This window comes from Martes martes (genome assembly GCF_963455335.1).
Source record: "Martes martes genome assembly, chromosome: 12".
Taxonomy (NCBI): domain Eukaryota; kingdom Metazoa; phylum Chordata; class Mammalia; order Carnivora; family Mustelidae; genus Martes; species Martes martes.
Genome location: NC_137900.1, coordinates 82,287,189 through 82,312,144, shown reverse-complemented (window position 1 = coordinate 82,312,144; position 24,956 = coordinate 82,287,189). Strand labels below are relative to the sequence as shown.

The 24,956-nt window shown below is 47.5% G+C and overlaps 1 protein-coding gene across 1 annotated transcript in view; it reads left to right on the top strand.

The window, feature by feature from the left end:
• Nucleotides 1-24,956, top strand: part of CDK5RAP2 (CDK5 regulatory subunit associated protein 2) — a 170,196-nt gene that overhangs the window by 69,958 nt on the left and 75,282 nt on the right. Inside the window, exons 13-18 of the mRNA XM_080819542.1 lie at nt 5,019-5,189; nt 8,863-9,000; nt 16,393-16,490; nt 20,956-21,086; nt 22,488-22,597; nt 24,718-24,846. Of these exons, the coding sequence (XP_080675668.1) occupies nt 5,019-5,189; nt 8,863-9,000; nt 16,393-16,490; nt 20,956-21,086; nt 22,488-22,597; nt 24,718-24,846 (777 nt within the window). The remainder of the gene's footprint in view (nt 1-5,018; nt 5,190-8,862; nt 9,001-16,392; nt 16,491-20,955; nt 21,087-22,487; nt 22,598-24,717; nt 24,847-24,956) is intronic.

Genomic DNA, 24,956 nt, shown 5'->3' with positions numbered 1-24,956 from the left:
TAAATGTCAGGGGGGTATATGTGTGATTTGGTGGGTGAAGACAGACATAGGGAGACCAGTTAGGGGGCTGTTGCTGATGATCAGCTGCGAGCTAATTTCTAAAGAAGGCGGGGCAGTGGGAGGGAGGGAGGGAAGGGCTGAGCGTGCACGGAGTTCACTTTTCTCCCCAGTACTTCAGATTCTGCCTGTCTTCTTCTTTAATACCTCCTCAAGGGAGGAGGAGTGACTGTCCGGGTGATCAGAGTCCGGGATGCTCACTGGGCCAGCCTTGCCGACGCGTGGTTACTGTACCTTAAGACAAGACCCCAAGTTCCAGATTCTCTGGCTTTCTTGCCCCAGACCTAAGCACGCCTGGCCCTTGTTGGGCAGATGGCTTCCTTAAGATGCATATACCCTCCTCCTTCAAAAAGCAAAACCGAAAACAACCCTCAGTTTTATCGGAAAGCCCTGCTTTGGGTATGCAATTTTCACGACTTGTACTTTGATTCCCGGTCTGAGATTGGTTCCTACCATACTGATGGATTCCACTCCTTTGAGAACTCTGAGGGTAGGGTGGGGGAGAGGGGTAGTTGGCAGGGCAGGATTTGGGCACTCGTGTGCACATAGAAGCACCAAATACTTCCCTTCATCTCTGTGAGCTCTGTGTGGAGGCTTGGCTCCGCCTGCAGGCCTGAGTTACCCGTGGGATGGGCAGGAGTGTGTGAGAGGGAGGGGAGGAGTGCTTCCGGTGGCTGGCTGGTTGGTGATGTGCTGATGCTGTGGCCACAGGAAGAAGCCTGGAGTAGAGGCAGCCTGGAGGATATGTGTGCGGGGAGGCATGGGGTGCAGGGGCGGGGGATGACAGAAGGTCATTTCCTACACACCTGCTTTTGTGCCAGGCACCCATCCCACATTCTCTCGTTTAACCCTCCCAGCACCTTAGGAGACGGTATTGTTAACCCCATTTGCTGGAAAGGAAGCCCTTGTAAGGATTTAGGTTATCTGTCTGTGGTCACACAGCTAGTCAGCAGTAGAGCCCGGATTCAGGGCTTGTTCTGCCTGTCTTCACAGCCTAGGAATATTGAAAGAGGTTTGGGGAAACCACCCAAGATTATCAATTTTCAGTTCTGATTGTTTTGCTTAGGCGAGACATGCCGTCTCCATGCCTCCCCTCAACTGGTTATAAGCGCACTGGGGCCGAGCTGGGAGCCCTGCGCTGCCTTCGTGTTGCCATGGCAGCCGCTCCTCCTCAAGGCCGCCGCAGCACACAGCTCCCCCTCCCTGCCGGGTCCTCTTACCTCCGGCCTTCTCTGACTGCCCTTCACGTGAGGTCCGAGATCCTTGGTCCTGCCCCGTTCATTAGCAGGAGGGCCTCCGTCTCAGGTTGGATAGTCCCTCAGTCCCGAGTCCTTCAGTTACTGGAAGCTTAGCTCAGGGCACTGGAATTAGTGACCGATGGCAGCCCATGTCGCAGACTGGTTTTTCTTAACAGTGGTGCAGTTGGGTGGAGAGAATGCAGAATTTGGAGTCTAAGTGACTTGGGCTTAGATTTCAGTACTAGAACTTACGCAGAAAGCTTTGTAAATATCTCTCAGCCGCCGTGAGCCTTGGTTTCCTTTCTGCAAATACAGGACTCCTAGTATTTACCGTGTGTGCCATCATTAGGGTTAGAGGTGCTTTCTGTAAAAGTGTCTTGACACGTGCATGGCTCAGCCTGTGCTTGTTAAATAGTAGTTTCTGTCAGGAATGCATATAACAGGAGAAGTACTTTGTCGTCTTTAGTGACCTGACTTTCCTTGAGACCCTGACTTGTGCTGAGGGCCCGCTACCACCAAAAATATATGCACGCACAAATTTGCATAGGCTCCCAGGGACCCATTCAGTGGACCTCAGATTAAGAACCCCTAATCTTGAGGAATGACCCAGCTACATATGCTCTGTGGGACTTTGGAACAGGTCAAGTGTGTTAGTTTGGGAGACACGTGGGAGAAATGTAGCACATTAGTCACCTTTATCACTTAAAACATGCAAGTTCTTAATTTATGTACCTGAGCTAAAATTGTATAAGCAAATGAGGTGGGAGAATGGAGTAAATTACTGTTGTACACACGCATATACACTAGAACTTGAACCAGACCTCAGAATAATGGATCCTATAGGTGTTTGTGCAGAGGAGAGTACTGAATTGTGGAAATGATGTAAGTGGACCAGTAATTACTGTGCACGTGAGCGGTGCATATTTTTTACATAGCATAATGCAGAAATATTTTAAGCTTAAAAAGTACACATGACCAGGGCGCCTGGTTGGCCCAGTTGGTTAAGTGTCTGACTCTTGATTTCAGTTTAGGTCATGTTCTCAAAGTCGTGAAGTGGAGCCCTGAGTCGGGCTCTACACTGAGTGTGGAGCCTGCTAAGATTCTCTCTCTGCCCCTACCCTGTCTCTAAAAAAAAAAAAAAGAAAGAAAGAAAGAAAAAGTAGACTTGATCTTCTTAGTGTGATCTTTCCAGGGTGGCAGGCGGATTTATTGTGACTTTAAAAATGTACCTAAATGGCTTCACGCAAGATTTCGTGGTCCCTGTTACCCAGTTTTCAGAGGGAGGTTTCTAAAAGCACGTGTCGGATGATTATAGGAGGATGTGGATCATTTTGAAAGAAATCTAAACCCTGGCCGTGGTGCAGAAGTGAGCTGAGAGGCTTGCAATCAGAGTTGGAATCAGGCAGGTGCTGCCCCTTAGTGACTGTGATGGTGGGTAAGTTACTTTATCTGAGCCTGTTTCCTCCTTCATAAAATGGGAGCAATCCCATCTAGCTCTCCATCCGTCCAACAGATACTGAGCGCTGTTCTGGTTATCTTTTGTATTTGCCATTCCCAGGTGACGCTGATAATGTTGTTCTAGGGACTGCGTTTTGATAATTCTGGTTCTTTTTGATGGGAAATGGTATTTAGAGACTATAGTCTGGATACTGGGGAGGATGCTGATTTTAGACTTTCTTGGTGAGAGAAAGGAAATGACAGAAAATAAAAGTTCATATTGATATTTCCAATTCATATTTACAGTGACATGTTTTAACTTTATATTTGTTTTGGTATTCTCTTAGGTTTGTAATCTTGGTTATCACGTTAATAATTACTTATTTAATAAATATATATACATGCACACAGTTTCGGAATAATAATACAAATATTATTTCTTCCAATATGATTATTAAAATAGTGTAAGATTTTCTGCAGTAGTCTCTTTTGTCCTAAGAGAAATAGCCCACTAGGGGTATACAAATTACTTTTTTTTTTTTTTTAATTTTATTTATTTACTTGAATGAGAGCACAGAGGGAGAGGGACAAGAAGACTCCCCACTGAGCAGGGAGCCCGATGGGGGGCTCAATCCCAGGACTCCGGGATCATGACCTGACCCAAAGGCAGATGCTTAACCAACTGAGCCAACCGGGTGCCCTAAATTACTCTGCTTTTAAGTTACTGAAATAATTCCTCTCTGTTTGGTTAACCAATCAACTTGATACACAGGTTTATTTTTTGTTTGCTCCGCTTCTAGTTGTTGGAGATTTTCATTTTATTTTTCAAATAGTTATCCAAACATTTGGTTTGCTTCAGTGTTACATTTGTAAAATGAATTCTGCTCCCTCCTTCTGCCTTGTTCTCTTTTTTATTTTCCTATAAACAACCATTTAATTTATTTTATAGTTGAATACATGACAGTATGTTATCCATACTTTTTTTCCCTATTGGGGTCTTCCTGACCCCCCACCTGAGCAGTATATTCTGAAGATTACTTTCAGGCTTTGTGTTTGTAGAGCCCTCATTCCTTTCTCTTGATCACTTCAGAGTGCTCCGTTGTGAGAATGTACCTTAGTTCATTCCTCTACGGTGGATATTTGGGCGGTTTCCAGCTTTTTGGTGTTATGAATAGTATTTCAGTATTACAAATAGCATACATCCTGAGGTGGCTCAAATCACACTGTTCGCTGTTGGTTTTGTGTTTTTCCCCTTAACATTATAATACAAGCATTTTCCACGTTAACTGTAAATGTCATTATTTAAGATCTTTTTTTTTTTCTGATTGTGAAAGTAATATAGACTGATTTAGAGATTTTAGAAACTCAGAAAAATTAAAAAAAAAATCAATTGAAAGTCCCCATAGCCCCTCTATTTAGGTATACTGTTATTCTTTTTGATGTGTTTCCTCATAGCCTCAACAATATTTTGTATAAACATTTAGGAGACAATCGGCATCATATTGTATAGCGTTTGTTTTCCTCATAATTGTGCATTTTTTAAAAAAGATTTTACTTGTTTATTTGAGAGCCAGAGTGTGCAGTGCGGGGTTGGGGGAGGAGCAGAGGGAGAGGGACGAGCTGGCTCTCAGGTGAGGGCCAAGCCCAACATGGAGCTCAACCCCGGGACCCTGAGATCGTAATCTTAGCCGAAACCTGAGCTGAAGCTGAGTTTCTAGAGTCAGATGCTTAACCAGCTGAGCCAGCCAGTGCCATAATTGTGCACTTCTTTAAATGCCATATTCTTTTTTTTTTTTAAGATTTTATTTATTTATTTGACAGTCAGAGATCACAAGTAGGCAGAGAGGCAGGCAGAGAGAGAGGGGGAAGCAGGCTCCCCGCCGAGCAGAGAGCCCGATGCGGGGCTCGATCCCAGGACCCTGAGATCATGACCCAAGCCGAAGGCAGAGTCTTTAACCCACTGAGCCACCCAGGCACCCCAAAATGCCATATTCTTTATAGTTAATTCCTTATTTTTTAAAAAATAATTCCCTGTTATTGGATATTTAGTTTCTTTTTTTTTTTTCCCCAGTATTGCAAACAATGTTGTGCTAAATATCTGTGCATAAAGCTTTTTCCAGATTTTGGCTGCTTCTTAAAGCTGGTTTTCATCAGACTTTAAAAGAGAAGGAAGTGCACATTGTTAAATGCATGTATTAGCTTGCTCTCGTATAGCGGTAAGCAGGAGAGATGATCATCTTGAAGTGCTTATGAAGTAAGTTCTATTTTTTCTTTTTCTTCTGGTAGGACCTTAGAAATGAAGTTGACAAACTACGCGATGAAGTGAATGAAAGAGAGAAAGCTGTGGAGAATCGTTACAAGAGCCTTTTGAGTGAAAGTAATAAGAAATTGCACAGTCAAGAACAAATGATCAGAAGTCTAACAGGAAGCACCGATCCAAAGGACTTGTTGCTTCAGGTGCCATAACTTCTTTTTCTTTTGTATTTCAATCTGTTGACTTGGCACAGGCTGCTTTCTTTAAAAACTCTTTTGCAGAAACGTTTGTATAAAAATAAGGCTGGCAACAATGACGATAGTCTTCACTGCTTTATGTCAGAACATCAGAGCTTCCTTTATGTGCTGTGGGCATCAGCCACCAGCAAGAAGGGAAGGACCTTGTTCTGGGTCATGAGACGGGTCCATGGCAGAGCCCGATGGAGGCCCTGGCCTGTTCTGCCGTAGTGGCCAGCTTGCTTCACGACGGTACTTCTGGTGTGTCTGGAGTGTCTGCTGCTCCGTGGTGTGCCAGGCCCTCTCGTCCCTCTGTGCTTTTCCTCTAACTGGTCCCATTTGGTCTGGGAATACCCTTCCTGTCTGATCGTGTAGCGAAGTTCTGATTTAGTGCAGGCTGACAGGTGACCGTGGTGAGTTCAACATGGGCGTTGAGCTCTGCTTCCTACTGGAGCCTTGTGAAAGAGACAGTGGAGGGGTGAAAGATACAAGCCCACAGGACTAAGAGCACTCTGCTCCATGCCTTTGGGGTGAAAAGCCAACAGGAAGCAAGCTGGTGTAGCCTACACAGCCCAGAGCGGCTCAGCAGGCAGGAGGACCTGGTCCCTGTGTAATCGGGAGATTTGGCGGGAATGCTGGGCAGTTAGGGGACCTTTCTCTTCACTAGCAGGAGCTGGGGGTGGGGGGAGCATGCGGTTTCCTCTCCGGTGACCTTAATAAACCGGGGGTGGGGGAAGTGGGTCACCAGATGCACCTAAAGGCAGGAGTGGGTCTCTTGAATGAAAACAGGAGTGGAAATGTGCATCCTCAACATGGAGAGTCCTCTGAGGGGAGAAAAGACAGATGGGTGTCTTCCAACAGAACAAGCCTGTCCCCACCTGGTCCTCTGCCAGTGTGCCTGCCATCGGTGTGTTCTTCCCACACTCAGAGCTTCTGAGCACTTTTCCCTTTAAAGGTAGATGGGGGGCCTGAGCTCCCCAAGCAGGGGAGAAGTGTGTAAGAGGAAAGCCAGACAGACAGAACTTTGCTATGTAGAGGCCATGGAAATAGAAGGATGAGAAGCAACCAGACATCTTTAAAAGACTTCAATACTGTAACATCTTTAGATAAGAACTAAGATGAGGATCGGATAAAAAAGATACTTGGAAAAGAAGAATGAGCTATTGGAAATTGGAAGTATGATTACAGATATAATGAGTTTAATAGGAGAGTTAGAAATACCGGAAGATAAAGTTGAGTGAATCTTCTAGAAAATAGAATCCAACAGAGAAACAGATAGGTGAGGAAATAAGAGGGAAAGGCCCGATTCAGAAGTTCCAGTATGTGAGTGACCAGAGGTCCTGAGAGATGGGGCACGCAGAGCAGAGGGAAGGGAACCCTCAAAGCAAGGGGAGAGCTTACAGAGTGAAGGGACAGGCACCTGTGCATTGAAAGGGTCCCTCTGTTTCTAGCACAAATAATGGTGAGATGCCCACGCCCTTGTGAAATCATAGCACGTGAGGATAAATAGAGGATCTGAAAGGTTCCAAGGTGAGATGTGGAGGACCCAGAGCTGGAATGACATCAGAATTCTCAGCAGCAATACTGGAGGCCAGAAGGCAGGAGAGCAGGGCTTCCTGATTGCTGAGGAAGAATGGTGTCCAGCCCAGCATTACATACTCAGCTGAGCCAGCAGCAAGAGTGAGGGCAAACAAAGCCATTCCCCATTCCCCGACATTCAGTGCCAGAAACCCTCTGCCTCCTAGGGACCCCATGCAGGGAACACCTGGAGAATGATCCCATACAAATGAAGAAGAAGCCCCAAAGGAGAGAGACATGAGATCCAGCAAGTAGGGGATTCTCTTGGGATGTGGTGACGGGAAGGCCCAGGATGCAGAGAGCTTGTATTTGAGCTCTTGAGACAGGGCCTCAGCTGGGATTTCTCCAAGAAGTGGAAATGGAACCCATCATTGACCTGATGTGTCTGGCCCCATCTAGAGGCATTTTAAAATTCTCTTAAGAGAGTTTAGAGATAAGTCTACCTTAAGTACCTCATTTAGTTTTATGAACTAAATTAATAAATACAGTAAAGCAGTTGTTACTGATTCCAAGGAAAGCAAAGAAACAAATCCGGAAAGAAATGTAATCACGGAAGGCTAGATGGGTGAGTTGTGCCCAGTGTTTGTGTGGTTATAACTGTGAATGTGGACTGTCAATTGAACTGAAATTGTGTTGTAACTATGAGAATGATTTCTGGGGGTGGGGGAAGACGTTATAAGAACTAAGTCCTTAAACTCCTATGGTAGGAGCCAAGAGATAAATCTTAAGAAGTCAGTGGGATGCCTGACTTTTAGTTGAGCACCTGACTCTTCATCTTGGCTCAGGGCATGATCTCAGGGTCATGAGTTCAAGCCTCGTGCTGGGCTCCACACTGGGCGTGGAGCCTACTTTAAAAAAAAAAGAAAAGAAGTCAAGCTGGTGAGAGTAGTAATGCAATGCAAATAGAAGAAGAGCCTGAGGAGTTGGAAGTTGTTTTTTCCTGGGGGTGGGACCCAGAGGTGAGAAGTGTGAGGTGGGGAGGGGGGCCCAGTTTTTCAAGTAAGCCGTGCTGACTGTTGTTAAACAATGTGCACGTAGTTTGGACTTCTAGAAAAGGAAAATGGAAAGTGTGAGTCAAGCACAGCTGTATTATGGCAATTCTCGAAAGTCCGTGTTGGTCATTTGATTTGTTGTTTTTGATGTTTATGGTTTAACAGGTTTTTATAAGAAGTTGCCTCTGTTTCTTTTGTGTTTGTGCTTATTTAATTTCTCATAAACACTTGACATGCTGAAGTAATTTTGCAGTCAGATGCTCTGCCACTGAGCTATACCCCCTCCGTGCTGAAGTAATTCTGATAGGTACTTAGGAATAAGATGTGGTTCTTGCCCTTAATTTGTGACCGAAAGTGGGCAGAGACCTCGTTAAGGAGTTACTAGGTTTTAAATAGTTAGGAATAGGTTCTATGCTTGAACTTGGCCAAAAGACCAGAGAGACGGTCTCTAGTCCTGTCATGTTGTCGAATGCCAGACCTTCTGAAGGGGTCAGTGATGTGCGTCATTATGAAGGACCCTTTCACATCGACCAGACCCCAAAACAACAGTCACAGCCTTTCTTCCTAGAAGTCACATCTCCTCGTAGATAATAGATGGTTTAAGTTTTGTCAAATGTGTGATATTTCGAGAGAGACTGGGTTTTGTTGGGTTGTGGTGCAGTTTCTCTAATAACCTCAGTAACCTCCTAGGATAGGAAATAGACCCAGAGGCCACACCCTGGCCAAGGGGGACCCAGGATGGGAACCTCATCCTGTGGGGCCAGGGCCTGGGCTTGGTCCTCCATACCCGCCATCTGAGGCCATCCAAGGGGTGAGGAGAAGGGCACTTTGTAATGACTGCCGCCACCCCTGCTGACGCCATGGCTGCGGGCTGCTTTTCTCCTGGTGGCAAATAACAAAGGCACTTGCATTAATTTTGTAATTGCCTAGTATTTGGGGATGATGGAAATTTTTTTGAGGAAAAAAATGTGAAGAAAAAATAAAATGTTTTCCCTTAAAGAGTTTTGGACAGTCTGTTAAAATTTTTTCTCTTGTTGAAAACATCCTTGTGATTTGTTTTGTTTCCTTAGAAATTCAGTGGAAAAGGTTCGGAAGCAGTACAGCAGACTTGTCCTTCACAGACCGGAGAGGAGCTCGGGGTCAGGACTGAGGGCTTCTCCGAAAAGTGCTCGCAGCGGTCACCAGGCAGCAGCCACATCTTCTCAGAGGTAAGCTTGACTGGACTTGAATGTTTGCAGGTGAGTTCATGTGCTTCCTGACACGCGTGTGAGAACTCCTCGTTACCTAGAGCCCCTCCAGTGCCTTCCTGCCAGTGACTGAGCTCATAAGAGGTAGGAGGAGCGTTCTTAGACTGTCTGCCTTAGAGATGATTACCCTTGGGCTGAGCGCTGGTGTTTGTACCACACAGGAAACTGGTAAATCACAGCTTAGGTAGAGATGAGCCCCGTATTTGCTGTCCCAGGGTTTACCTCTCAACTGTGTAATCTCTTTGTATGTCATTTCTACGTAGAAACTGGCCCAGCAAGCCCTTCCTGGTGTGGCCTCAGGTCGCTCTGCGTCATCCCTAACGACAGCTGACTTCTTGCATGTTCCTGAAAACGCCGCGTCTGCGCCTCTCCCGGTGCCTTTGCATGTGTGCTGTTCCATCTGTCTGGAATGGCTTTTCTCTCCTCGTTTACTGGGTGACTCCTGAACATCCCTGAAAGTGCCCCTCTGCTGTCACCTTCCCTGAGGCTTCCTCCTTGGTACATGGCACTTTGCATGCCCATCCTTGCGTTGATGTTACAGGATCCGCCTTCCTGCTGCCCTCACTGGAGCCCCTACACACCAGGGTTGGGCCCTTTGGGTTAAGGAACTGGGATTCATGTCTAAATCCCAATGCCTAGCCCAGTCCTTGGCCTAGTACGTAAGTGTTTGTTGAGTGAATGAATGAATGATTAATTAGATTGGTTTGCGAGAGACGCATACAGATTGTTCTGAATCCACGCCCCTGCCCCAGCTTGCATATAATGCAACTCGGCAGCCAGATATGGGAAAGGAAAGGAGCTCATCGTAGGCCAAGTTTTGTTTTTTTAAACCTGGCTTTAATTAAGTTCATACATTCTGAAGACAGAGAACTCTCTTACGCAAATTAGTTCTTTGATGAATGGCTCTGATCAGACTTGTGGTTTTGTGAAGGGTGATTTTCAAAATAATTAACAACCGGTGCAGCACGGGCGTCAGAACAGGCTCAGGCAGTGGGGCTGGAGTCCCTGCTCTTGTGCAGAGACCAGCCCTCTAGTTACTGGCTCTTGGAGAGGTCCCTGAGGTCCCTGAGGGGCTTTGGGGGAGGGGCTGGGGCCACTGGGCTGGTTGGGTCATTGGTAGTAGCCATTGGGCTGTGGGTCAGCTCAGCATCAGCCCTGCTCTGGGGGTCATCAGTGGCTGCAAGTGGGGACTTTTTCTTAACTCTGACCATTCGCGGACTTGCATTTTGCTGTTTCTCTTGAATGAAAGTGTCAGCATGGAATACTGGAACTCCTGGGCTGGGCCAGAAGTGTGGAGGCCAGGATATTTCTCTGGGCTCTGTCACCACTTGGGGGATGTCAGGCACGTCCAATAACTAAATCTCAGAGGGCTAATATTTTGCGAGTCAATCTTGCATATAGTTATTCGATTTTGGCCAAGTTTAATTGGCTGTTAAGATGCACACTAACCTGGGGGCACCTGGATGGCTCAGTTGGTTAAGCATCCGACTCTTGGTTTTGGCTCAGGTCATGATCTCAGGGTCATGAGATTGAGCCCACATGGGGTCCACGCTCAGTGCTGAGTCCGCTTGAGATCCTCTTCCTCTCCCTCCTGTTCTGCCCCTCCCCCTGCTCACACACTCTTTCATAACTAAATAAGATCTTTAAAAATAACCTATAATAAGGCACAGTTCGGTGTTTTGAAACAAGGTAGCAGCCCATCAAGGTGTTTTAGATGGACAGATCTTCACTGATTTGAGCACATTTCGTCAAACTTTGCTATTTTGAATCCCGTTTCAGTCATAGAAAATGTGTCTAAATGTTGAATGAGATGTTTATAGATTTATTGAACAGGCTGAGTGTTTTACAGTTTCATCTCACTAGTTTGATCAGCTACCACTGTTTTGGTTTCTTGCACTGGGCGCTAGTTCTGCACAGAACTACATGTAAAAAGTCATATCATTTTCAGTTACACTTGGATTCTGGTGATGTTTAAATTACTGTGCAGAATGCCCAAGTACTTTAGCAAAGGCTTTAATTCTGTTCTGCAAGACTAATTGCAAATTGTGGATAAAGAATTATAAATGATCGTTTTGGAATTATAAATTTCTTGGTGCCCGCGTCTACACAGTCCTGACTGTTACAGCCTATGGTTTTCTCCTGCCCAAGAAAGGTGTGCTGCACTTCTTTCTCTGTAGAAAATGTGGATTTCTCCTGCGGTGCCCTTGGCCACTTTGTGTTGATTTAGGGTTTATCCTCTGCCCATTTCTACAAAGAACTTGAGGCTGTGATGAGGTCTCCGTGGACTCAGGGCAGTCTCTTTTGCCTCTAATCACTGTGTGATCCTGAGAATTAATGCTGGGTGATCAGGGAATTGAAGAACGGGGAGGAAAGCACACTGACTGTATTTAACTTGTGCTGCGGCCAGAGATGTATAGCCTGGCTACTGACATGGTTGGGACATCAGTGCTGAGTTTCCCGAGTATTAAAATAAATGTCTTTGTTGCTGAGCTGTGACATACCTACCAAAGCAGACGCCATCCATCTACCAGGCCGCTAAATTGCCCTGCTTACCAGGAGAGGAGCCATTAAGCTTTCTCTTTACATATCTGCCGTCCCTTCAGATCGTGGTCTGCGCCTTGCATGTGTTTCCTTCAAATCGTTGAAGAAGCCCTGCAGAGCAGGGAATGCTCTGGATTTGGTGTTGGAATGTCAGTTCTTCTTCCTAGCTCTGTGACCTTGGGCAGGTCACTTAATCTGTCTGAAACCCACCTTCCTGATCTGTAGATGGGGGACTTCCATGCTTACGTCCCGATAGGACTGGAAATAACCGAATGCATTAGTTACTATTTAGTCTCTCTGGGTGTAAGTTGTAGGATCCAACATTGAGTCGTGTGGTCACAGCAGCAACGGTGGAAGGGAGTACTTACTGCTGGCATGCCAGGGGCTCTCCCAGGTGCCCAGCGAGAGCTGAGTAGCCGTGTCTTGGACAGGGTGAGACTGTGGCGGCTCTGTGGACACCAGAAGCCTTAGACTCTAGGGCTGTGTGTTTGATGTGATACACACCCAGCGTCCCGGACTTCTGGTTTCTCAGTTGAAATATCTGAATCTGAAGATAGAATCATCCTGGTTTGGTGTGGGTCCAGGGGGCTGGCTCACTGAGCGAGGGGTCTTCCAGGGTCTTGCCCCCGTGTTTTAGGGACTGTTTTCAGATGACACAGGAAAGTGGTGGTGAGCTGGGTGGTCACGCCAAGGGCCGTGGAGAATAAACCACAGAGTCAGACACCGGTAGGTGTGTGGCTGTCTTGTCTTCTTTGGGATAAGAGGCCCCTGTCTGGGTTGTTTCGTGTTTGGAGGAGCAGGAGTGGGGGTGCGGTGGCTTGTTCCTGCTGAGCAGGTGCTTCTTGTCTCTCCCCTCGGGGCAGCCTGGCCCCACTGCCTCTACGCCGAGGAAATCTGCCGGTTTGTCAGCTCTGCTGAGGGAGCCAAATGACTTCATTCTAATGGGGCATGATTCAACGCAGGGGAATAGGTGATTGATGAAATGGGACCCAAATGGCTCTGTAGAGTTCATTTATTTAACATGGGTGAGCTATTTGCTTCTAGGAAGACGTTGACTCACTCTGACTTCCATTATGTAAAATATCCACAGGAATCTCTGCTCTTAAGATTCACGTTGGTCCCTGTGTTTTCCTCTTACCTATTTAATCATCAGGTCAGCAAGTATCTGGGGCAGCATTTGGTCTGCGCCAGGTACTGTGCCTGGCCGGGGACATGGGACATGGCTGCCCACACGGGGCCCTCGGGGCTATCCATTGGTGGTGGTAGCTGGCTCTGGGGTGAAAGTGAACAGAGTGCCCTGGGGGCTGGAAGAGGGCATTTTTCTCAGTCAAGGAGGCTTCCTGGTGAGAATTTGGCCTAAGCAGACCCTGTAAGATGCTGGGAGTGTGTCAGTGGAGAGGGTTGAATGATGGTCTCTGCAGAGGGGAGGAGCTTCACCCCTGGAGCACAGACGGAGGGCTTCCTTCGTTCCACTGAGAAGGAAGAACAGGGAGAAGGGAAGTTCAGGTGCGGTCAGCTGGTGGGTGGAGCCTGGGGGCTCGGGAGAGCGGGTTTGGAGGAGCTGCCGGCGAGAGGGGTAGAAGGGAGCTGAGCCAGACATCCCGGCCCTGACCTTGCAGGGTGTCCTCTGCAGCCTGGCCTACTGCCATCCCATTAAGACACAAGGGCCACAGAGTCAGGATTGTTTCACTGGGCACCTCCATTCCACCCAACAGAAGTCCGTATTTACCTGTTTCTTTCCCTAGCCCTTCTTGACTGGCTTTGAAGTTACATACCTGAGCACAAATCTGACTGCCACTTATTAGCTGGATGGACCCAAACAAATATTCTTTTCTCAGAGAATCAGTCTTTTCATCTGAAAAATGGGAAGCTTAACACACCTCCCTGGTTTCATTTAGAGATGATATGTGTAAAGCACCCAGCAAAGCCCCGGGACATAGGAGTAGAAGTATGGCTGACACTGACCAAGTATTGACTTTGTGCCAGGCATCCCTGTGAGAACTTTGTGTAGATTAAGTCATTAAATCTCCTTCACAACCCTCTGAGCTACATAGAGTCATTACCTTCATCTATAGGTTCGGATACTGAAACAGAGAGGTTGAGGAACTTGCTTAAGGTCACACGGTTAGTAGGGTCACATACTTTTTTTTTTTTTTTTTGAAGTTTTTTTAATTTATATATTTGACACAGAGAGAGAGAGATCACAAGCAGGCAGAGAGGCAGGCAGAGAGAGAGGGGGAAGCAGGCCCCCCGCTGAGCAGAGAGCCCAATGCGGGGCTTGATCCCAGAACCCTGGGATCATGACCTGAGCTGAAGGCAGAGGCTTAACCCACTGAGCCACCCAGGCGCTCCAGGGTCACACACTCTTAACCATCACTGCCCTTCATGGTCGGTTCTCAAGAAGCAGCGGGTTTTTATTTTCTCTGTCATTTTCGGCTGCCTTTTACATGGCTGACAATGACCGTGTGACCCTGTCAAGCGTCCCAGTGCTCTGCGTCCACTGTGCAGCATTAATGGGTGAACTGAAGAGCACGGGCCTCAGAGTGTGGCTGCCTGGGCCCACACCCTGCCTCTCCCCCGACCTTGGGCCTGCTGATGGCCCTCTGTGCCACAGTCCCCTCATCACGGAAATGAGGGGAGGGGTAACACCTAAGCTCATTGGGTTGTTATAAGGATTCAGTGAGAAAATGCCCAGGGAGCACTGAGCATGGTGGCTGACGTTGTCTTGTTAGCCTGTTAAATTCTTGCCCGGGCTCTTCTCTGGGACCCTCTGTCGACACACATGGTGTGTGCAGGTGGGAGCCGGGAGAATCCCACATGACACTGTCAGTGTGCACACGAAGCATATGGGAGCTCCTTGTGCCAGTGACATGTGGCATGATTTACAAAAGGGCCTGACATTTCTAGCAGTCTGGGTAACTAACTTATCATGACCAGAATGGTGGTTTAGCATTTGCAACCCCTCCCCTTAGCAGGTGGTGCCTCTGTCTGGTTTTGCTCAGGGCTAGAAGCTTAGCCGCATCCCTGCAGGTCAGGGGCTCATGACCTTTTTTGCCCTCTGCATCCCCACCATAGTCTGCTGAAGCCAGGGATCTCTTCGCTGGAAGAGGATTTAAATGTGTAAATTATATGCACAGCATTATAAAGGAAACCAACTGTGTTGAAATTCGGTCATCAGAGTATTTAGAAAGACGCTTTGGAAGCGGCGCTTTTCTGTTAATGTGCTCGACGACGAGATCGTGGGGTGAGTGTGGTACTGCCGTGGTTATGAAGTAGTGATGAGAATAAGTACTTCAGGATACTCGAGGTGCCTGGGACACACGCAAACTAGCTATTTCTTTTGGTGGCCGGGTCACAGGAAAATGTGGATGCTGCTGTGGTTTGTGGCAGGAACAGTATTCCTGCAGTTTCTGCGGGGTTACGAGCCCCTGTCCTAGGTGCTATGTTGACTTTAGGAGGAAGCCTGGGTCAGCAGAAAGGATAGGGGCTGCCCTCAGTGCACAACCCCCGGGCATGGAGGGGTTCCCTCCCACCCCGGCGTTTAGGGAGTGTCCAGTCCATGCAGGACACCATGCTAGATATATTGCACGCTAACTATTTATTTTCACATTCTTTTCTTATTCTGAAATAATTTCACACTTACAGGCTTGTTTCAGGAATCAAGGATCTTACTTTTCCCAAGGCAACCGAGAGTATGTCGCCCACGTAGAGCCCTGTCACCTCTGAATACTTGAGTGTGTACTTCCTGGGAGCAGGGACACTGTCCTGCTCAGCCCGGCACAGCCGTCAGGAGCGAGGATAAGCAGACTCTCCACGACTTCCAGTCCTCAGACTCGCTGCTGTTCCACCGCTTGTCCCACAAAGCCCCTCGTAGCCCGAGGACCCAATTCAGGATCACACATTGCTCTATCTTGATTCTTTAGTCTTCAGTCTGGAATAGTTTCTCCGTCTTCCCTTGACTTTCTTGTGTTTCCTACTTCTGAAGTGACCAAGCCAGTCGTCATAGATTGTCCTTCCGTTGGGGTTTGTCTGATGTTGCCTCGTTGGTTGGGTTCAGGTCCTTGTCTTTGGCAGGGATGTCCTCTCATTGTGTCCTATCTGCTGATACACGATTTCGATTTGCCTCATTGCTGGCCGCGGTGACTTTGATAACTTTAGGAAGGTAGTGTCCTCTAGGTGTCTTGACTCTACGGGTCCTCTTTTTTCCTGTCATTAGTAAGTAGTTTGAGGTGTGTTGGGTCTATGTAGATATCCCGATACTGTGTTCAGACTTTCCCCCACTGGTTTTCGCTAGTCATCTAAGGGCACATGCCTGGTAGGCAGCAGAGACCCATCTCAGAACCCTTTGTCATCGTTCCGTTTGGGATACCTTTAGAGTGCAGCTCACTTGGCCTTTTCTAGTTCAGTGTAAGTCCCTTGTCCCTAATACCAGGTTTGGGTAGATGCACTTCTCATCTTTGGAGCAAGAGCAGGTGTGGAAAGGCACTGTTGGTAGTGACGAGAAAGCGAAGACCGACAGCCCTGAGGGGTGGCAGTTCCATGAGGGCTGTGCTGGGCAGCAATGATGCTCCTTTTAGAGCTGCTGTTCAGTGTCGGAAGCACACCTCCTGGCTTTGTTCCGAGGGACATGGTGACAGTCATTCCCCCACTTCTCCTGCAGGTGGTGCTCTCTGACTGTGACCTGAGCCAGGGCCTGGCACCGGGGATCACCTCCGTCTGGATTTGTAAACTACCCACATATGTTTGCATAATGTCAGGATGTACTCTTTTGAAATTCTTCCCTTCATGTCAGATACCCATTGTCATTTCCAGGAAAAGCAGCAATTAGACTATGAAGAGCTGATTCAGGTCTTGAAGAAGGAGCAGGACATCTATACTCATCTGGTGAAGTCTCTGCAGGACCCAGACAGGTAAGGTTACTGTTTGGACATCATATACATATGCAGACACTCATATTTTGAATAAATAGTGTTGGTGTCTGAGGCAGCAAAGCCCTCCCGTTGGCTTAGGGAGCTTAAAGTGCTTGGATGATGGTTGCTTTACTTAAATCACATAACCTTATTTTATATCAAGAATTATCTGGTTTTGAGGCACCTGCGTGGCTCATTTGGTTGATAATCTGGCTCTTGGTTTGGGTTCAGGTCATGATCTCAGAGTCATGAGATCGAGCCCTATGCCAGGCTCTGCACTCAGTGTAGTGTCTGTTTGAGATTTTCTCTCCCTCTTCCTCTCCCTCTCCCCCCAGGCACTCTCTCTCTTTTTTCTCTCTCAAATAAATAAATAAATAAATAAATCTTTAAAAAAAGAATTGTCTGATTTTTGGATCGTTTGATTTTTTATCCTAATGAACATAGGATAAAAATAACATAATAATACTAATACTCATTTTTATTGTACTTTCCCATAGATTTAGAAAGTGCTTCCATGTGTATTATCTCATACAATCCTCAGAGCTGTTCTGTGAGGTAATATTGTTATCCCCGTGGTCCATGAGACCATGAACACTGAGAGAGGTGAGGTGACTTGTCCAAAGTGACACCGGTGGTGAGTGGCCACACTCAGGGATTCCAGCAAGTTTCTGGGTCCTAGAGTGACTTGTGTCTTACTGGATTGCGGAGATGATCTGGCGCCAGGGAGGTGTGGTGATGAGAGCCTCCTGTAGGCGAGTGGTCGTGCTCTATCCTAGCTCTGTGCACAGGCAGGCGGGCCCTCTGGGCCTCAGTGATTTCTCACATTACGATCTTCTCTCTACACACAAGGGTGGTTACAGGTGAAAGGGTACAAGGTCTGGGGTTCATTTCAAAACCATATAGGAGCAGAGGAAGTGGGTGGGAATACTGTTGGAACAGGAGCAGCCATGGCTGCCTTGTGGTCAGGGCTGGGGTGTGGGTAGAGGGGGAGGAGCTCTTGTATGAGCTTTTTTTCATTTGTGTATGTTTAAAAATTTCTGAAATAAAAAGTTAAAACACCCCCCCTCACTGCTCCTTCTCTGAAGCCTTTCACTCTGGCTGGAATGGTTTTCACTGTTGCAGGCCGCGTGCTTTCCTGCCTCTGCCTTCGCTTAGGCCCCCACACCCTACCATCGTCTCCCAGAGGCCCCTCGAGAATTCCTCTGGAGGGCTGCACGTGCGAGGAGGCTGTTGTTGCTGTTTGTCTGCCCTCAGGGCTGCCCCCGCCACCCTTTGGGTGCTTGTCCGTAACCGGCCTGCCCCCTCATCAGGGCCGCGTGCCCCTCAGGACGGAACCCTGTCTCCTCAGCAGCTCCGTTTCCCAGCACCTGTCGCTGCGGCTGGGTGGAGTGGGCACGTGGGAAGCGCTGAGTGGATGAGGGACCACCCCCCACCCTACGCCAAACCTGCGTCCAGTCTTCTGAGATAGGAGATTGTTTTCAGATCTGTTGATCTGAAGTGAGTTTAGAGAAAACGGAAGCATGCTGATGAAATTCTGGGAGTGGGCATCACTCTCTAAAAATGAGCGTTTTCCAGAAGCCTTAGCTGCTTGGCATTACTGCTCAGGAAGGGGCAAGTGAAGCTGGGAAGCTGGGGTGGGGGTGGGTGGGGACAGGCCAAGTCCCGGTAGCTTCTCTGGGTCCTGTGTTTAACAGCACCTCAGCTTTTACTACTGCATTCCAGAAGCACCCACCCCTGCCCCAGCGTGACGGCCAGCAGTGTCTCCAGATAGTGCCACATCTCTCTCGGGAGGTTAAATTGTCCCCAGATGGGAATCACCACTGTAACTCAGGAGAATCCGAAAGCTCGGCTTGCGAACATCCTCTTTCGCTTGGGAGGCACTCCAATGTGTGGACGGAGGGAAATAACGCGTGTTGCGTGTCTCGTGTGTGTTTGGCTTTGTGCTAAGCTCTTTCCCGTGTAACTCTCAACAGAGTTGAGAGTTAATCCTTCATACAGTCCTGAAGGGAAGGAATGGTCCCATTCCACAGATGAGGAAGGCAGCCAGGACTCAGGCAGTTTAACCGACTTGCCCGAGGTCACAGAGCTAGTTAGCGGTGCCATGCCGTGCCCTGCCGCGCCTCCTCTCTGCCGTGCCTCCTCCCGCCCCCTGCAGAAGGAGGAATGCACAGGGCTTTTGTTTCTTTCTAGGTGAAACACCTTTTGTTCCACCAGCTCCTCACACCTTGAAAAGGCCCCGGAGTTAGGGAAACATAAATGACAGACACGGGAGCAGCAACTGTGTACTTTTCACCCTGTCAGAAAATGGAAGAAGGAGGGAAGCAGTCAGCGTTCCTCAGCCCTAATCGCAGCAGCTTCGCTAAAACAATCTCCTTTTTTCCCCTGCTTAAGTGTCTCTGCAGCACGACTGCATCCAAGCGAGTGCTGTGACACCTCTGTGAGGTTTTTCCATCAGCCTTACAAATTGATCATTATGATTGTCTTGAAATGGAACTAGGTACAAGCTGCTGGTAGGGCCCCTTCCTTCGCAAGAAGACCACTTCACCATGAACCATCGTCAAAGCGGCGAGCATAGACGATTAGACATAATGGTTTATTTTCCTTCCGATATATGTTGGTTTGTATGTGCAGTTCGATGGATGGAGCTGGAAGAAATCTCTGAAAGAGAGTGGGGCTTGAGTCTGCAGCACAGACATTTGGAGCAGTAGCTCCTGGCCATTTTGGGGCTCTGGACCCCTTTTGAAAAATCTGATGAAAGCTCCTTGGCCCTCTCCTTTGGAAGACCCACATATTCTTACATTTTTGCAGATGGTCTCAAGGTGTTGATGGACCCTCTTAGGGAACCATAGGTCAGACACTGGACAGGGAGTGATGTATTTTTCAGGACTTAAAAAAGGAGGCTTTCTGATTTGTTAATGTGTTTTGCTGGTCTTGAAAAATGTTCATATACTTTGACCCAGTAATTGCACTGCTGGGAATCGGGCTTAAGAAATGAACCTGGATGTGAAAGGCTTTAGGAACGGAGATATTCAGTGAAACATCATTTATGTTATGCAGATATTGGCTGGGGTCTCTGTTCCTCTGAGAGCTGGGAGCACTCACTTCAGATCCCGGCCATGTGCCACAGTAGGAGGAAGCCAGAGCCCATCTGGTGGGTCTGCGCCACCCAGATCAGTAGCCACTAGCCAGGGGACTATCAACATTGGAACTAAGAAAAATTATCCATTCAGTTCCTCAGCGGTTAGCCGCATTTCAGCAGCTCAGTAGGCACACTCTTAGCTAGTGGCTACCCTATAGTGCATATACAGAACACTTCTAACTTCCAGAAAGTTCTGTTGAATAGCACCCCAGGATTTCTGGAGATTCTGGGGGGTGTGCATTTTCATGGCCTCTTCTGAATTCTGGGTTGCTGGTCTCAAGCAGGCTCTCTGTGCAGGTCACACCCGTGTCACGCTGATGTGAGTGAGACTTGGCACTCCCCACCTCAAATAAAAGTCCATCCCACAATGCATTTGTGAGTAGGGCTGACCTATGAAAGCAGAGTTCTGTTGGCCCCTGACTCAGTCCTTTCTTCCCTCCTATTATCAACTCCCTCCTTCTTTTCTTTTTCCACTTCCTTCCTGCCCCTCGGTTTCATCCCCAGTTCCATGTCTTTCAGGAGTGACACATTCGCTCCCCTCCCTTCTCTCATTTGAAGCCTGGGTGCCAGGTGACACTGAGGCTCTGGAGAGCTTCCCCTTCTACACCCAAGCCCTTGTAAGGCATTACTCCAAACAGAAATATTCTAGGGAATGACATTATCTCTCCCTGTTTATACCTGTAGCAAAAACTTGGAAATGACCCAAATGTCCACTAATAGGATGAGTTTGACTAAACGGTGAGACATTCACCTGATTAATATTACATAGTCATTGAAAATGAAGCTTGCAAGTAATTTCCAAAAATATAGGGAAATACGTGAGGAACACACAATTTAGTATCATGCGTCAAGTATTATTTTCACCTTGTAAAAGTACTCAGGGAAAAAGATTGGGAGGAAATGCAATCTGGGGGTGCCTGGCTGGCTCAGTCAGTAGAGTGTGTGACTCTTGATCTTGGGGTTGGGTAGAGAGATTACTTAAAAATAAATAAAGTCTTAAAAAAAGACATGCAGCCTGCCCCATGTTAATTGGTAGTGGGATCATGGTAGTTTCTTATGCTTTTGTATTTCAAACTTTCCATAAGCATGTATTTACTTTTATAACCGGAAAAAAACCCCACTGATGACCTAACAGTCGAGGGGAGGCTGGCTGGCTTTTGTATCTTAAAGCACAAATAGGTCTGTTTGAAAATGGCTGGTGTCTTTGGATGACATACAGACGTGTTGAATCACTATATTTATTCTACACCTGAAACTGATATTACCCTGTATGTTAACTAACTGGAATTTAAGTAAAAACTTTTTCTGGTGTCTTCCTTTACCAAGTATCAACAGCTTGCAGACTGAGTTAAACAGCATTTTCGCTTTGCGGAAGCAGCTAGAGCAGGATGTACTCGCCTATCGGAATTTGCAAAGGACCCTGGAGGAGCAGATCAGTGAAATTCGGAGGCGGGAAGGTGCGTGCTCTCTTGTGTGTGTTTCCTTCTGGTTTTCTCAGGTGGAGGGCCTTGGCTGAACTTTAAGAAAGTCCCAAAACTCCAATAGGGGATGAGGAGCCCACAGGATTTCATCTGGATTCCTCTTTTTTGTGGTGACCATGTTAATTTTGGCCCTGCGGGTCTGTGTGTGTCCAGCTTCGGCCTTTGTGGAAGGGCTCAGTGTGTCATGTCTGTTTGCCTAGCGGGGCACCTGCTGCAGAGTCTGGACCACACAGATGCATGGCACCGAGGTTGCTGTTCATGGTGAGACTTTGCTCTTATCATTGTCATGACCACCACAAGTGGATTCCTTAGGGAGGGCTACAAGGTGAGGGGCCTGTGGTTCTAGCATTGCCGTGCTCATCACAGCAACACTTGGCCCTCTCCCTTGCTAGAACCTGAGCCCCTGCAAGTCTGCACCAGTATCCACTTACTCTCTGTCTTGAGTCTGGTACCCAGCATGTATGGGTGCAAGGATTTGTCAGTGGTGGGCTTGATGTGTCTGAAGCACCTCCTGTGTACAAGGCACAGGACCAGGCACTTCACTTCTCATCTCTCGTCCTGACGATTACCCTATTGGCCAGCATTGGTGTTGACTTCATTTTACTAGTGAAGAAACTGGGGCTCGGGCTAGGGGCGGGGGTTGATTACCCACGTTCAAGCCAGGATATCGTCCTTTGGAGTGTAAGTCTTTCTAGTACGTTAGGTGTATCAGTTCTTATCCCCAGATTGTTAAATGAGATCGTGTTTGTAGACACGCGTCATTCAGTAGATAGCTTGCCCTTCCTCTGTGCCTTCCCTCCCTGTTGGGATGTGACCTTTGGTGCAGAGGAAGCAGACCTTTGCGCAGGTGACCAGAGGTTCTCTTATCTTAGATCTAGCAGCCAATTTCTGCACTTGCTGTGCTCACGACCACAGAGTGCTCTGGGGGCCAGTAAAAAATACATCAGGCACTTTTATTTCCCTGGAGCACTACCCTTGAGGGTCACGTCTAATTTTCCTGAATTCTCACCTAAACAGAATCACTCCCTCATTTAAACTGAAATCACCATTCGCTGGTGCCACTCAGAGTGGTCTCTAGGTACAACACTTGATATGCAAATTATAATTCAGAATTGGCCACAGTGAAATCCTGCAGCCCATGATGAAACCATACATTGAGATATCAGCCTGTAGAGAAAAGGGAAAATTACTTTTGCTCCAGAGGTGGTACATTCAACTCCCTATTTGTACTTACTCCCCTTGTAGCGACCCCCCCAACCCCCACTTCTCCCAATTCAAATTGCCTTATATGGATTATACTAGGATTGGGTTTGGAAGGATCTATTTCTGATATGCTTTTTCTCCTCCTCCCTCACCCCCCCCTTTTTTTTTTTGCAGAAGAACCATTTTCATTTTATAGTGATCAAACATCTTATCTGAGTATTTGCCTTGAAGAGCCCAATCGGTTTCAAGTGGAACATTTTTCTCAAGAAGAACTTAAGAAAAAGGTATATTGACCTGTTAACTTTTGGTCCTTTGTTGGTTATTTGTTGTCTCTTGTGTTCCTGATCTGAGGTGTGAGAATCTGAAAGCCCCTTTCCTCTCCTTTCTTCCCTCTCTCCCTGCCTGTCTTTGCTCCTTCTTTGTTCCTTCTGTGTTTGTTACCTGGCATGCCCTCCCCCGTGCCTGACACCCTCCTTCTCAGACTGGAGGACCAGCCCAAGCTTGATCTTCTCTAGCAAATGCTCTCCAGGCCCTCCCTCAGGTCATTCTTCTCTCCTCTTGTACCTAACCGCACTGATGTCGTGCTCATACTGATCTGGAATTATCTGGTTACTCATCTCTATCCCCACCAGATTGTGAGCATCTTCAAGGTAGTGACTGTATCTTACTTATTTTTGATTTTCCAGTACCTACCCCACATAGTGGGCGTTAATACGTGCTTTCTGAAAGGAAAAAAATCCAGACTTGATAAGTAAATCTCTTTTTAAAATTGGAAACCAGGTTTCTCAATCTGTAGATTGTTGGTGTGATTAGAGTGGTTTAGTACTTCAAGATCCTAACAAGCACTGATAAGAGTAGGAAGTGTGAGCTCGGAGGAGACTGTGATTTATTATACAATTATCATGTATGTATGACAGATTCGGTTTCTGTCTTAAAATAATTCACATTCTGGCAGAGTAGTCAGACGTGTAAACAGCTGTTTGCAGTATGGGGTGCAGGGGTTGCTGAAGTAGGCGGATGTGCAGGGCAGAGGCAGCAGAGAAAGAGGTTAATTGTCGGGGGTTGGGGAGTGCTCACTTGATCAGAGGAAGCTTTTCAGCAGAAATGAGGCCTGAAGTGGGTTTTGAAGGATGAATAGGAGTTTGTCTAGGTGGAGGGCCTTCTCTGCAGAGACAGAGAGAGAAAGTAGGTGTAAGGTACTAAAAGTAAGGAATAGAAAGGAGAATTAAAAATTTCAGTATCTTTGGGAGGAGCAGAGCAAGGAGCATTGAAGCATCTTAGTTTTTGAAGACGAAGCGAACGGGGAGGATGAAGGCAGCTGACAGCACCTCCTTTGACAGTGTTTCAGGGCATGAGGCAGTTCACATGGTTGGCACTTAGTCCATGTTTATAGAGTCAGAATGTTTTGTTCTTCTCACTACAACCTCAAAGGTTGGGTCCAACTTGTCTTCATGTGTTGGCTGTACTGGACATCTGCTGTGTAGTCAGGGGGAGCTTTCCCACTTTACTGGAGGGGCTAATGCTCACTCCATTAAGAAGTCTGCAGAATTATTGGCCGTTGGGGTTTGAAGCTTGTAGGCAACAAAGGTGGTGTTTGCTTAACTGCTGATGTACCTGGTCCAGTGAGACCCATGCCTTAAGCACTGGACTCGGAGCCCTGGGATCTCAGCTCCAGGCCTGCTCTGCCTCTGTTGGAGGCAGCTGCCCTTTCCCACTTTTCCCACAAAGTGAGGCACTGTGGCTGTCATTGTATGTCCTTTAATTGCCCACACATCCCCAGCTATGGGGCCTTCGGCAATAAACTTCTTTGTATGTCGGCTCCTCATTGTAAAATGGGAATAGTCATTCCAGCCTGTCCACCTCCTCAGGATTTTTGTAAGGAATGGGTGACTAAAGCTTGTGGGAGTATTTTAGTAGCTGTAAATTGCTTTGTAATTGAAGATGATTATTATTACTGACATCGCTAGATAGGTGTGCGAAGAAGGTTGATGCTCTAAAAGAAGGCTGTGACACAGTCTCAGAAACGTCAGTATCGGGGGCCTGTCCTCCAGGGGGCCTCACGTACCAGATGGAGATCGCCTTAGCTGTCATAGTAGTCTATGCCAGGGACTTCACTGCACTGTGACCATGATTCTGATCAATTTCCACAGTAGTCCACGTCACAGATGAGGAAATGGAGGCTCAGCCCAGCATGGCTTTGGAGGGGTGGCTGTGGGATTAGGATACAGGTGTGCTGGTGGCGTTTTCACTGCACCCTGAAGGGGTGCAGAAGAGTGGAGTCGGGCTGCCTGTTCCCCCCTGCAGTGGTGCTGAGAAGCCAGGAAGGTCTGTGTGCAGGGCTGGGGCCCTGGGAAACCGAGGTCGGCTGTGGGCAGCCACTTCTCTCTCTGCTCTTATCCCCCAGGTCAGTGACCTCATACAGCTAGTGAAGGAACTGTATACAGACAACCAGCACCTGAAGAAAACCATTTTCGATCTCTCCTGCATGGGTTTCCAGGGAGGTGACAGACTTGAGTCGATAGGACAGTCTGAGGTAAGGAGAGACAGTCGTGTTATGCGCTAACTACAAAACGGTACCGGTCCCCTAGATGTCTCCGGACTACATCTGTCCCGAGGAGGCCCTGCTGAGACTCCATTTGCTGG